Source organism: Dendrobium catenatum, unplaced genomic scaffold, assembly GCF_001605985.2.
Source record: "Dendrobium catenatum unplaced genomic scaffold, ASM160598v2 original_scaffold_144855, whole genome shotgun sequence".
NCBI classification, from domain to species: Eukaryota; Viridiplantae; Streptophyta; class Magnoliopsida; order Asparagales; family Orchidaceae; genus Dendrobium; species Dendrobium catenatum.
In genome coordinates, this window is record NW_021463285.1 from 338,226 (window position 1) to 350,166 (window position 11,941).

The 11,941-nt window shown below is 35.2% G+C and overlaps 1 protein-coding gene across 6 annotated transcripts in view; it reads right to left on the reverse strand.

The window, feature by feature from the left end:
• LOC110113203 (anaphase-promoting complex subunit 2) overlaps positions 1-11,637 on the reverse strand; it is a 44,614-nt gene extending 32,977 nt beyond the window's left edge. For 5 of the 6 annotated variants that reach the window (XR_003699723.1, XM_020845668.2, XM_028692219.1 and 2 more), the window contains exons 1-3: positions 11,231-11,637; positions 9,918-10,004; positions 7,380-7,611 (exon numbers count right to left, since the gene is read on the reverse strand). Coding sequence is in view for 5 of the 6 variants with exons in the window: in XM_020845668.2 (XP_020701327.1) it covers positions 7,380-7,611; positions 9,918-10,004; positions 11,231-11,443 (532 nt within the window). In the remaining variant the exon portion in view is untranslated. Of the gene's footprint in view, positions 1-7,379; positions 7,677-9,917; positions 10,005-11,230 lie in introns of those variants that run through there. The other variant, XM_028692220.1, reaches the window with a different exon arrangement.
• Between the last annotated feature and the right edge of the window lie 304 nt (positions 11,638-11,941).

The following is an 11,941-nucleotide window of genomic DNA, read 5'->3' on the forward strand; positions in this document are numbered from 1 at the left end:
TTGAAAAAAGTATATGCGCTAATGGGCGTGATTTCTAAAAATCATCTTCAAATGATTTCAAACAAAAGATTTTTTTGTTTCTACTAAACAACAGCCAGCCAAACTCGCATATTCTAATATATTCAACAAGGAACAAAATAGGTACTCGAAACTCTATTCTTCTCGAACTTAAAATCAGGACCACCTTAATATATAGACAACACTTGTATGATTGGTACATGCCTTCAGTTCAAATCATAGCCTCTCTGTTGCCGATGATGCAAAAAGGAATTAACCAAGATGTGGATGCCTCATGTTGCATGACAGGAGACCCCTCTCTCTTTAAAACCGGACATTTACAAAGAGAACTTAGAGTGGATATTTCTTATAGAACTATGTCCAAAATTGTAGGAATAGGAACTGTTATCATTTATAAGCTCTTAAAACTCTACACTATGTTATTTGTCCTTGACCTATACTACAGCATGTTATCAATCAACAACAAAAAATAAATAAATAAAAATTATTTAAAAAAAAAAAACTACTTGTGACAACCATAACATTGCTACATTATCACCAAACCTTTCTATTTAAGGACTTGAATTAGAGGAAGATGATTGGCTATGATGTGCAGCCTTGAGACTTCACTAGCTCACACCTAATACTCCAAATCCTCAAGCTTTAAAGATCACATCCACCAAACCAACAAAAAGTGTGCCCAATCCTACAAAAGGAAGGTAATGCTGGGGCCATCCTTGACTTTATCAATTGAAAAAGTATATGCGCTAATGGCTCGTGATTTCTAGAAATCATCTTAAAATGATTTCAAACAAAAGATTCTTTTGTTTCTACTAACAACAGCCAGCCAAACTCCGCATATTCGAATATATTCAACAAGGAACAAAAATAGGTACTCAAAACTCTATTTCTTCGAACTTAAAATTAGGACCACCTTAATATATAGACGGCACATGTATGATTGGTACATGCCCTTCAGTTCAATCAAGTAGCCTCTCTGTTGCCGATGCTGCAAAAAGGAATTAACCAAGAATGTGGATGCCTCATGTTGCATGATAGGAGACCCCTCTCTCTTTAAAACTTAGGACATTTACAAAGAGAACTTATAGTGGATATTTCTTATAGAACTATGTCCAAAATTGTAGGAATAGGAACTGTTATCATTTATAAGCTCTTAAAACTCTACACTATGTTATTTGTCCTTGACCTATACTAAAGCATGTTATCAATCAACAACAAAAAATAAATATTAAAATTAAAAAAAAAACTACTTGTGACAACCATAACATTGCTACATTATCATCAAAACTTTCTATTTAAGGACTTCAATTAGAGGAAGATGATTGGCTATGATGTGCAGGCTTGAGACTTCACTAGCTCACACCTAATACTCCAAATCCTCAAGCTTTAAAGATCAATCCACCAACAAAAAGTGTGCCCTCCAATCCTACAAAAACTGCAATAAATATAGTGAATCTACATCATTCTCATCTTAGTCGCCACAATTTTATGTATCATGAGAAGTTACTCCCATAAGTCATGAAAAACATATATAAAGTTCTTTCTTGTGAAGTGTGTCAATTCTCTACATCACTATCCCATTCTAACTTATAAAAGTTCATATCTTTTTTCTCTCATCAGTTGTAATATCTTGAGACCAACAAGGGTAAAAAATATAACTGAATCTAGGTAATTCATCAAGTTCATAGATGACAGCGCTAGAGTTACATGGATATTCTTGACGATAAAAATTTGAAGCAATAAAAAAAAATTCAACATCAATGCCGAGATCAAAACCCCATTCCAAACAAAAATTCGGTTATTGAAGACTGATAATAATTTTACAAGAAAGAGAGAGCAGCCACATCAGCATAATTTGACATTATTTTTCTTACTCGAGTCTTATAACCATATTAATTTATTTCCTTTCTATTTGAATATTCCACAACAATTCTTCTTTATGCAAATATTCGATTACTTGTCTATTTATTTCTCTGTCACATGAGTCGCCATATCATATGCAGGATTAGTTGAAATGCATGGCAACAGGCTTTTAATATCATTTGACCAAGTTTTGTGTACCATAAAATCATTTAAACTCATTTGTTAAGAAAAACTTCTTTGATATATAAATATATTTTGAGATGAGCAATGAGATATATATATATAGAAAACTTTAAGTATTTCCTAAAAATGGAGGCTATTAGATCCCACAAAAGTATCATCGTCCCACAACATAAATAAGTCCTTGAAATTAGAATGCTTAGATGCAAACAAATAGATTAATGCAGAAACCCCAATATTAACTTAAGGATTAAAAAAATAATGTCCGTGTACATAAGGCCGATATCAAAAACTAGTTGGCAAACTAACCTACTTCACTCATACTAGGCCTAACATTTCTTTTTCAGTGAGCCTAGTGAGCCAAATTTCGAACAACTCCATTGATGCGCGCATGGATACAATTATGAGAATTTTAAGATATTTAAAAATAACACCAAGAAACGATTATTTTCCAAAAAAAACATAAAAAAAAATAAGTTTTCACAAATGTTGATTAAAAGCGATCAATGACTAACCAAAAGGTCTACCTATAGATATTGTACATTCATACAGGGTAATCTAATGACCTTAAAAAGTAAGAAGTAACAAGACTTTGCCAGCAGTGCTGAAGCAAAAAGTAGAAGTATGGCCCATGGGATTTGTTGCAACGATTCTTTAATGAGTTGTCTATTTACGTAAAAGAACATATCATATTATTATATAACAAGTTGAAGTATTGTTAAAAATCTTGTTAAGCATGACATAAATCAAGCATGTAGAAGTTGATCATCACTTCATGAAGAGAAAGATGACCTTTGAATTATCTCTCTTATTCGCTCTCTAACTCGTCTATAATAAGTTGGCATACAAGTGGATATTTCATATCAACCCACTGGACCAATTACAAGAACAAGAGCAAAAACCCAAGCTAGTAAAAAACCCATGAACAAGAGTCAATTTCAAAGCCCATGCCCAGGACTATGACGGAATTATTTAAATGTAATTTTATTTTTATTTTTTGTATTTTTAAAATAACATTTGAACTACATATGGTCGTCCAGCTTAATGTAGGAGTATAGAAAAAAAAAAAGCTTTAATGAACATATTGGAAATCTCCTCCATTAAGGGATAAATCCCCTCCAATTTTTCCCTCCAAAATAAGAAAGCTTAGGTCATTTTTTTGCTTATAAATAAGAGATCATATATGATGAAATTTTCATTATCGAATGTGTTAAAATCCAGCTATCGAAATCCAGCCGTTCATAGTGCAAAGGATCCGACGGACACAAAGATCAATCCGTGGGATACTCTCATGGATTACGCCATAATGGGGGACGTATTTAGGAAAGATTTTTATGTATTATTTATGTATTAATTATGCAATTTATTATTTCCTCATTAGGATGTCTTGTATAGATCTATAAATAGGGAAGATTGTAATGAATAATTTCAAGCTTTTCCCTCTCAAATTCTCCGTTTTAACAGAATGATATATTTTGGAAGAGAATTAAGATTCATTTGCTTGTGCTTTATGGCTTCAAGAGTTAGCCTTCTCCTTAGAAAGGCTGGGTGATTATCTTTTTATCTTAAATCATTCTATTCCTCTTCTCTAAACACTTAATCTCCACCTTTCTACCGCCTTCTCCATATACTAAGCCTCCAAGACTAGCCGCCACCCAATCCAAAAAAATTAAACCCCATCAGTAGTTATCGGCCATCATTTAAACTCCACCACACTTTATCATCTAATCCAAACAATTAGTGATGTGAAACATAGTTGGAATTGCAGGAATTTAATAAAATTTGGTTAAGCTTCCTAATTTTAAACTTAATATTTCACCGGATTATATTCTAGGATTTCTTAGTTGTAGTTCTGCTTTGGCAGGCAATTATAAGAAAGATTAATATGACAATTTAAAATAACAACAAATTTATAGTGAGTCTAAAGGCATAAACAACAGAAATCCACTGTTTAACAAATAGAAATTTTACCTTGAGTTTCCCTCACCTTCACTCTTGAGGTGGTTTTAACGGAAGAAGGGCTTGGGGGTTTCGGCCAAGACTAGGAGAGACCCCTTTAATTTCAAGTTTAGGTTTAGGGAGGCGTAGGGGTGTCAATATTTGACACGACCCGAAAATCCGACTCGAACCCGACTCAAAAATTATGGGTTATGGTCAACCCGAACCCAAAACGGGTCGGGTTCGTGTTCAATAATTCAACCCCTTTCAAAAATCGAGTCTGGTTTGGGTTGACCCTTCAACCCCAAAATTGACTCGTTTTTTACCCAAAAACCCGGTTTTGACCTGACAACCCTAGATTGACCCATTTTTTGTTTTTTTGTTGGCACCAGGTCATTCGGGTTGACTCGGAGCCGAAGCGGGTCATGTTCGAGTCCAGAAAATCGACCCATTTGCAAAAATCGGTCGGTTCTGGTTGACCCAAATAGTGTCGAGTCAATTTTGGATTTGACCCAAACCCGACCCGTGACCCGAAATTTACACCCCTAGGGAGGGGAGAATAAATAATTCCATAATCTGAAATTTTATTTCAGATTTTAGGTTGAATTTGAATATAAGAATTCAAATTTTGAATTCTAAAACAAAAGGGGAAAGAGGGGAGGGGTAGTTATTAATTTATTCTCCTAAATTGAAGTTACAATTGAAGGGGGGAATAATTAGGAGAGAGAGAGGAGAGAGGGGGCCGGCCAAGAGAAAAGGTGAAGAGGTTGTCCGCATTCAATGAATGTGACTGGGTGCAATAAATGTTGAAATTAGAATTAATTCCAATTAATTTTAGATTTGGAGTAATTTGGGGGGTTTCCTAAAAAAAACTTACTAATTAGGAAAGTTTTTTAATTTCAAATATCAATTGAATTTAAATTAATAAACTTTTCAAATTAATAATAAGATATATTAGGAAGGTGTTTACGAGGCTAATTGAATTTGAAACAAGGGCTAGGAGGAGGAGGGGCTGGAGGCTTGAGGAGACTGAGTTAGGTTCGGTGGAGGGAGAGGGTGACGGTGAGGCTAGGGAGCCGTACAGTTGAGTGGGTATGGGAGGAGGGGCCGGCGGCTTGAGGTGGAGAGGGGAGGAGGCCGATGAATATGGATTGAGGAGAGAGGGGTGGTCGGATTTTAGGATGATGGAGAGGGTGGCCGGCGGAAGAGGATTGAAGGGGGGGTGGCCAGCAGCTTGACAAAGAGAAAAGTGTGGGAAAGAAGAAAGGGGTACAAGAAACCGAGAGCCCGGACTCTTCTGGCGGTTGTCGGGTGTTACTTTGGCCCTCTCCTAGGTTTCTCTCTTCTATCAAGAGCTCACAAAAAAACAAAAAACCAAAAGCTGAAATTTCATTCATCAATCATCCATACAATAGGGATGGTCATCATATATATAGGTCTCAAATAAAAGAAAAACACAAATACTCAAATGCCCTCGGGACTACAAAATAAACTAATCCCTCTCGGGACTACAAAATAAACTAATCCCTCTCGAGACTACAAAATAAACTTATGGTAAACTAGAACATAAGTAAAAATAAAAATACATAAATGCATCATAGATAAAGACTCTGAATCATAGCTGTCGATCTACGATTCCTCCGATGATAGACACGTCAAAATCTCCTGTTAATGTCCTCATCAATTAGTTAACATCTTAAACTAACCATCCCCCATCACTTTCAACCATTTACTTCATCAACAACACATTCCCCAAAAAGATCTTTCAAATCAGCCCAACCTAACCAAAGTTGGACTAATCTTGGAATTTCCTCCACTAAACTCATATAAACCCCTCACCTTTTCCACAACCAACTCCAAATCACATTCTTAGACATCAAACTAAAGTTTCATAGCCATTACAAACTATTTATCTCACCAAAAGGCTACCCACCACCATAACTAAAGCTCTCTTTGCGGTTTTTTTGACATTATAATCACCAAGTTGGTAATGTTAAATGTTCATTGGCAAAGTTAAAGGGTGTGTCAGAAATATAAGCAGTTTAACGCAAAATGTGGCTTGCCATATTGAATATCTGGCCAGTTAACCCAAACTGTGGCCTGCTTTTCTTGTGCCTTCACCTATTTCTGGAAACCAATAATTACACGGCTGAAATCAATCTGTGGAAGCAAATTATGACAGTAATACGTGGTTGTAAGCAAAACTTAATAGTATAATGTGATGGTGGTTACTATTAATCTCCTTGCATAGCTGGAGGTAAATATGGATGGTAACATGTTCTTGTTTACTGCCAATCTCCTCAGATTGTGCTGCTTGAATGAGGTGTATTTAATCACATACCAAAAGGGTGATTATAGCTGCCGGCAATCCCACTTTGGCTCCATTTTATGGTACTTTTCAGTACTGTTTTTACTTATTAGCTCTACCAATATCCAATTTAAATTTGATATCATGTATTATGTTATTTCATGATTAGTGTGTATTGGGTGTATCTCTTTCATTATTATGTCTTAAACTCTATATATTGTACCAGTTTTTACTAGAAGTGAATAAGAAGTGTTAGTTCCTCTTCTCCTCCTCTTCTATTCTCGATTTCTTAATGAATGAAGCTATGAACTTAGCTCATCCTAGTGAAACATCAACTTTAGCATATAAATGCCCAACACAGAAGAAGCCTAATCCTTATTTAAAATTTTGAAGAAAATGCAAGAACCTAAAATTTTATGATTTCAACAGGCACAAAATTGGAGTTCAACATTTTCTATGAACTGTACATACCAATATACCATTCAAGTAGAAGGTTGAAATTTCCAATTGATCCAAACTGCATGGCATATACAACCAGAAATGATCATACCAGTAACAATTGAGTAGTTTTGCTATCATGAAAGGAAATTTATTATCTTATAATCATGTACTGATTTGGTCTTTCGAAACAATAAATAAACCTGTCATGATAGCTTAACAAATATATCATTATTGGAAATTAATAAGCAAATATAAGAAGAGGAATGCCTGGTGTAGTCATATTCAATAATCGGTAAGACATAATAACATCTACTAGCACAAACACTTTAAAGTATTGAATTAATTGCATAATTAAAAATAAGATAAAGGAACATGCTGTAAGACTGGAAGAAATATGGTGATAGTATAATTCTAACAACAACAACAACATCAAGCCTTTATCCCACTACGTGGGTCGGCTACATGAATCATTTTCCTCCATTGTGTCCTATTAAAAGTCAAATTCTCGTCTAAATCTAAAAACCAGCATGCCAACAATAATACCAACAGCGATTATAGAGGACCATCAAATGCGTTCATTCTTAATTATTAGCAGCAGAAATCTTTTTAATGTGTAATTAGGACTACATACCAGGGAAGTGGGAAGGAAGTGTTGTCAGAAGAACAGAAGAGACCATCAACTGGTATCTGGAAAGCAGATTGGATTCATAATGCCCGGAATTAATTTTACCCGTTGCTATGCTCTCCTCGTATAACTGCAAAGCATGAATGAGCATAACAAGGCACTTTTCCTGGTAATTCTTTTCTGAGCACATCTCTTCCAATGATGAACAAAGTTCTTCATGAAGCTGATCAACCAGAATCTGCGGGATTTCTTAAAAAGTTGAGCAGATGTCTTGGTTTAAAAAAGGTATGTTCGTGCACAAATCTGTAAAGAAATTAACAGAAAAAGAGGAGAGAAGATAATCAATTGAAAAAAGCAAAAAATCATTCAATTAAAATTTGCTCCTAAAAAAATTTAAATGCAAAGTGATGTTATATCCAGTATTGTTAGGGAGTGAGGAAACCAAAGGGAACCTAAGTTGAACTAAATACACTATGATCAAACCTATTTTTTACCAAAAAAAATTAAGCTTACACTTGAAGGTCAATCTCATGTATTTCTACACCACATATTTTTTAAGAACTTTATTAGCAACTAAACCAAGAGCATCATGTGACTTAAAACCCCCCTCAAGTGAGAGATCTTCATATCAAGTGTCATGCATCAAAAGCCAACTCAACCGCGTGGAGGCATCGTGGAAGTCACCTGCTCTTGAACATTGCTCAACCATGGCAGATGCCAACCAAGACCCATGGGAACCGCAAACCGTATAAACCACTAGATCCTAGCTGAACCATCACCTCTCATAACTTTTATTAAGGAGAGCAAATCAAAGGGAGATCAAATTTGGACTAGATGCACCAATGATTAAACATGCATTCAACCCACAAACATATGTCTATGTAAAGTGTCAATCGGTTGTGATGAGGACATCGTCAGTGATTTCGACATGTGTACCATCGGAGACACCGGAGATCGACGGTCATGATCATGAGTTTATATTTTGAGTCATTTTATGTATTCGTTTATTTTATTTTTCAGTTTTATTGTTTTACCCTTATGGATGATCTTTTGATATTGTAGCCCTGAGGGTATTTATGTCTTTTAGTTTTGTTTCATTTTTGGCCTATTTATAGGAGGCCTGTGAGTTCATGTAAGTTTTTATTATCTATAAAGAGTCTTCTTTTGTGATCAAAAATTTGGGGCCCTCTCCCAAATTATTGATTACATCAGCCTCCACTAGAATGCCTTGTCTCCATAATTCTAGTCATAGGCATCGTTATGATAACAAGTTGGTGTAACATTACCTTCAACCATATTTCCAATGACCTCTAAACCACCTCCAGAATTGCAAATACCTCTAAACTACCTCAAGAATTGCAAATGGAATGGTCTCTCATAGGAGAATGTTGACCATAATTGTTGTATTTCTTATCAAATCAGGGATACAATTTTATATCAGAACTCAATTTGATGATTAAAACGATTTGAAGATGACAAATGGAAAAAAAAAAAAACTTGATAGCACAGCTATAATTTCCGAGAAGTAGCCATTACACATCAAACTGCTTGCTGCGGAGAACCTGAAAAATGGACTTGAAGAAGATTGACTACTGGGAGAACAATTAAATACGGTGTTGAGGTGTGAGCAGGCGAAAAGGTTGTTTTGATGGGGGATAAACTGTGAGGTGTAGTCTGGGGAACATAGCATGGCACAATGGAAGGTATTTATAACATATACTAAACGTGTCCCATTAATTGGAGGAAATAAAGCTCACCTATAGGATCAAGGGAGTGGTTCTCTGTTAGAAATTTAGATGAACTTTTTGGCCAGTGAACATCAGTTTCACACTCTGAGGAATATTAAAGTACCTATCATAGCTAAATTGAGATTGTTGATTAGTAGTACTATAACAGAATGTCTCATGGTTCGAATAGTTAAATGCACAAATTTAGAGCGTGATATTTGTAAATGAGCATGTATGTTTATCTATTATCGTAGAATCCCAATGGATTTGAATCTCTTTTTTTATCATAACCCCATTCTCATAAAACTCAATTATTTAGTCGAGCAAACAAACAGATAGGAGTATCATGAAGCACCTAAAGCACATAATACGATTAATTTTGCTGAACTTCAAGACATCAAATAAGAGAAATAAAATATAACTCTAAAAAATAAGTTTGCATTAATAGTTACAAACATATGGAACAACAGAAGAGATAAGGAACTTTATAATCTTATGAACTTCATCTAGTAGTTATTTTTCTTGGTCATGCTTTTCAAAGACCTTGCATATCACAATATTGCACGTGCATCATCTCCATGGCTTCATGATCATGATCAAAGCCTTTCAGAGCAACTTGTCCATCTTCTTGAGAAATGAGGATTCTATTACATGCTTGGCATTACCAAACAAAGCCAAATGGAAAAATAAATAAATAATAAAAACATCCTAATTCTTTCAATAGAGATCACTCAAAAAAGTATAGTTCAATTTTACATTTAAAATTAATATGCATTTTTTCTCATGTATAATAGATGGCAAGAGCTTGATAAAATACTTGATTTTGTAAATCTAATCTCAGCACATCAGAATACTTATCAAAGTGCCGCCAGAACTTCAAGACTGCTCTAGCCATAAATGTATCCTGCAGCATTAAAAAAATGATATTAAGAAAAGGGTAAGATAATTCATACTTATGCCCTAAAATATTCAAGTTTAAGTCCAATTATAGAATATTCACATAAAATGATAACTAATTCAAGTCAAGTTTCAACTTCTTTAGCAAAGGCTCCATGTAGTCTTCTTAAACATGCTTAAACAACCATGAACAAAAAGTTATCTACCCAAAACTATTTTATACAACGGCCATTTTAAGTCACAGTGAAACTATGAAGCTCAATTTAAATCATAGTAAAACCATGAAGTTTCTCACCTGGAAGCCATAAAACATCCATGTAACCATCTAAGCAGTGAATTTAGAAGGAATTCTTCTAATCCATATCGAAAAGTGGATGTGTCAAGAAAGTCCAATATATAGCACATAAAAAAGCATGACATAAAATGTTGAGGTATAAACAAATCAACGGTCAGAAGAAGAATAATATGTACGACCATGACAATAATTCATTAGAACTGGAATAAGGCATCCGATAAGCATCACCAAACGATATAGCTAACAGGAAATCCGACAGTTTATTCAATTAAAAACGATAAGGTCATATTTGAAAGATTTTTCAATGGAAGATATTTAAAAATCTTTGCTTTCATCGAAAATACAAGCAAATAAACAATAAACAAATAAATCATGCACATTCATCCATATTAGTATTTTTCTAAGAAATCAAAAGAGGGACCTATTCTTTTATCTTAGTGTATGATTTATAGCAGTCAAGGAGAGAATGAAGCTAGTTGCACGCCATACTGATGGAGAAGAATATCAATATAACAACTGGGAGCATGCATCGCATTTAAGAATTTTCACACAAATCAATGGAATGGCTTCAGCGTCCATATGAATACTCTTTGTAGGTATTTATCATTGGGGGAACCAAGAGATAGCTGAGGGTGGCCTTCAACCTCATAAATATATTTGTAAATTACATTCCATGACATCGTAATTGAGTTTATGTTGAGAGAAAATAAATTCAGAGAGAGAAAAATTCTCTCGAATTTGGGCCACTATGTCTAGTAACAAACTCAAAGCGGCGCCCAATCAGGCGAAGGGAAAATTTTTCTGAAGATTAATTAGTTTTAACAAAAAAAAAATCTCTTATAATCGCATATGCAACTTGAACAGCTTTGTTGCGAGCCCCAGAAGTCCTGGAACAGACAAAATTAAAGGGTTTTATTATTATAGTCACTCAGATGTACCTCAAGGTATTGGAGGAAGTGGTCCTCCAAGAGGGAGCGTAAGCCATTTCTGCATAGGATGGTCACCGAGCTGGCGAGCTCAGATGCGGCGGAGAGATCGCCACTCCCGCCAAGAAGGATCTCAGTGCAGGAGACGAAGGCGATCCAGCTCTGAAGGATCTCTCCAATGGTCTGCTCGCTCAAGGAATCAAGAATCGTCGGGTCGACTAGCATCGGAAATATGGCGACAAAGTTGCTGAGAGAGGCAGAAGTGGTGTGGGGAAGAAACGGGGAGCAGAGAGATGTAGAGAGCGAAAACAACGAACCCTAAACTCCAAGTTTGAATCCTTAGGGCAGCAATGCGAACAAAGTGGAGAAACCTGGACGGGAAGCCGAAGCAGGCTAGTGAACCGAATCTTATACTTACTAAAAATATAAGAATTAAGGGGTATTTTGATTTTACATACCTTATAATAGCTGATATTGAAGGGATGTAGCCCCTTCTTTAACATATTCGAAAATTGACATCCCCTTTTTTAACATATTCGAAAATTGATTTCAAGATTAATTATTTTTTTGGCTATGAAATATTTATTTTTAATTTGTCTCAGATAGTATAAATTAGATAAAAATTAGACCTGTCAATATTGGACCCGACCCGAACCCGAAGCGGGTCGGGTTCGGGTTCAGAAAACATACCCATTTGCGAATTCGGTTCGGGTTCGGGTTGAC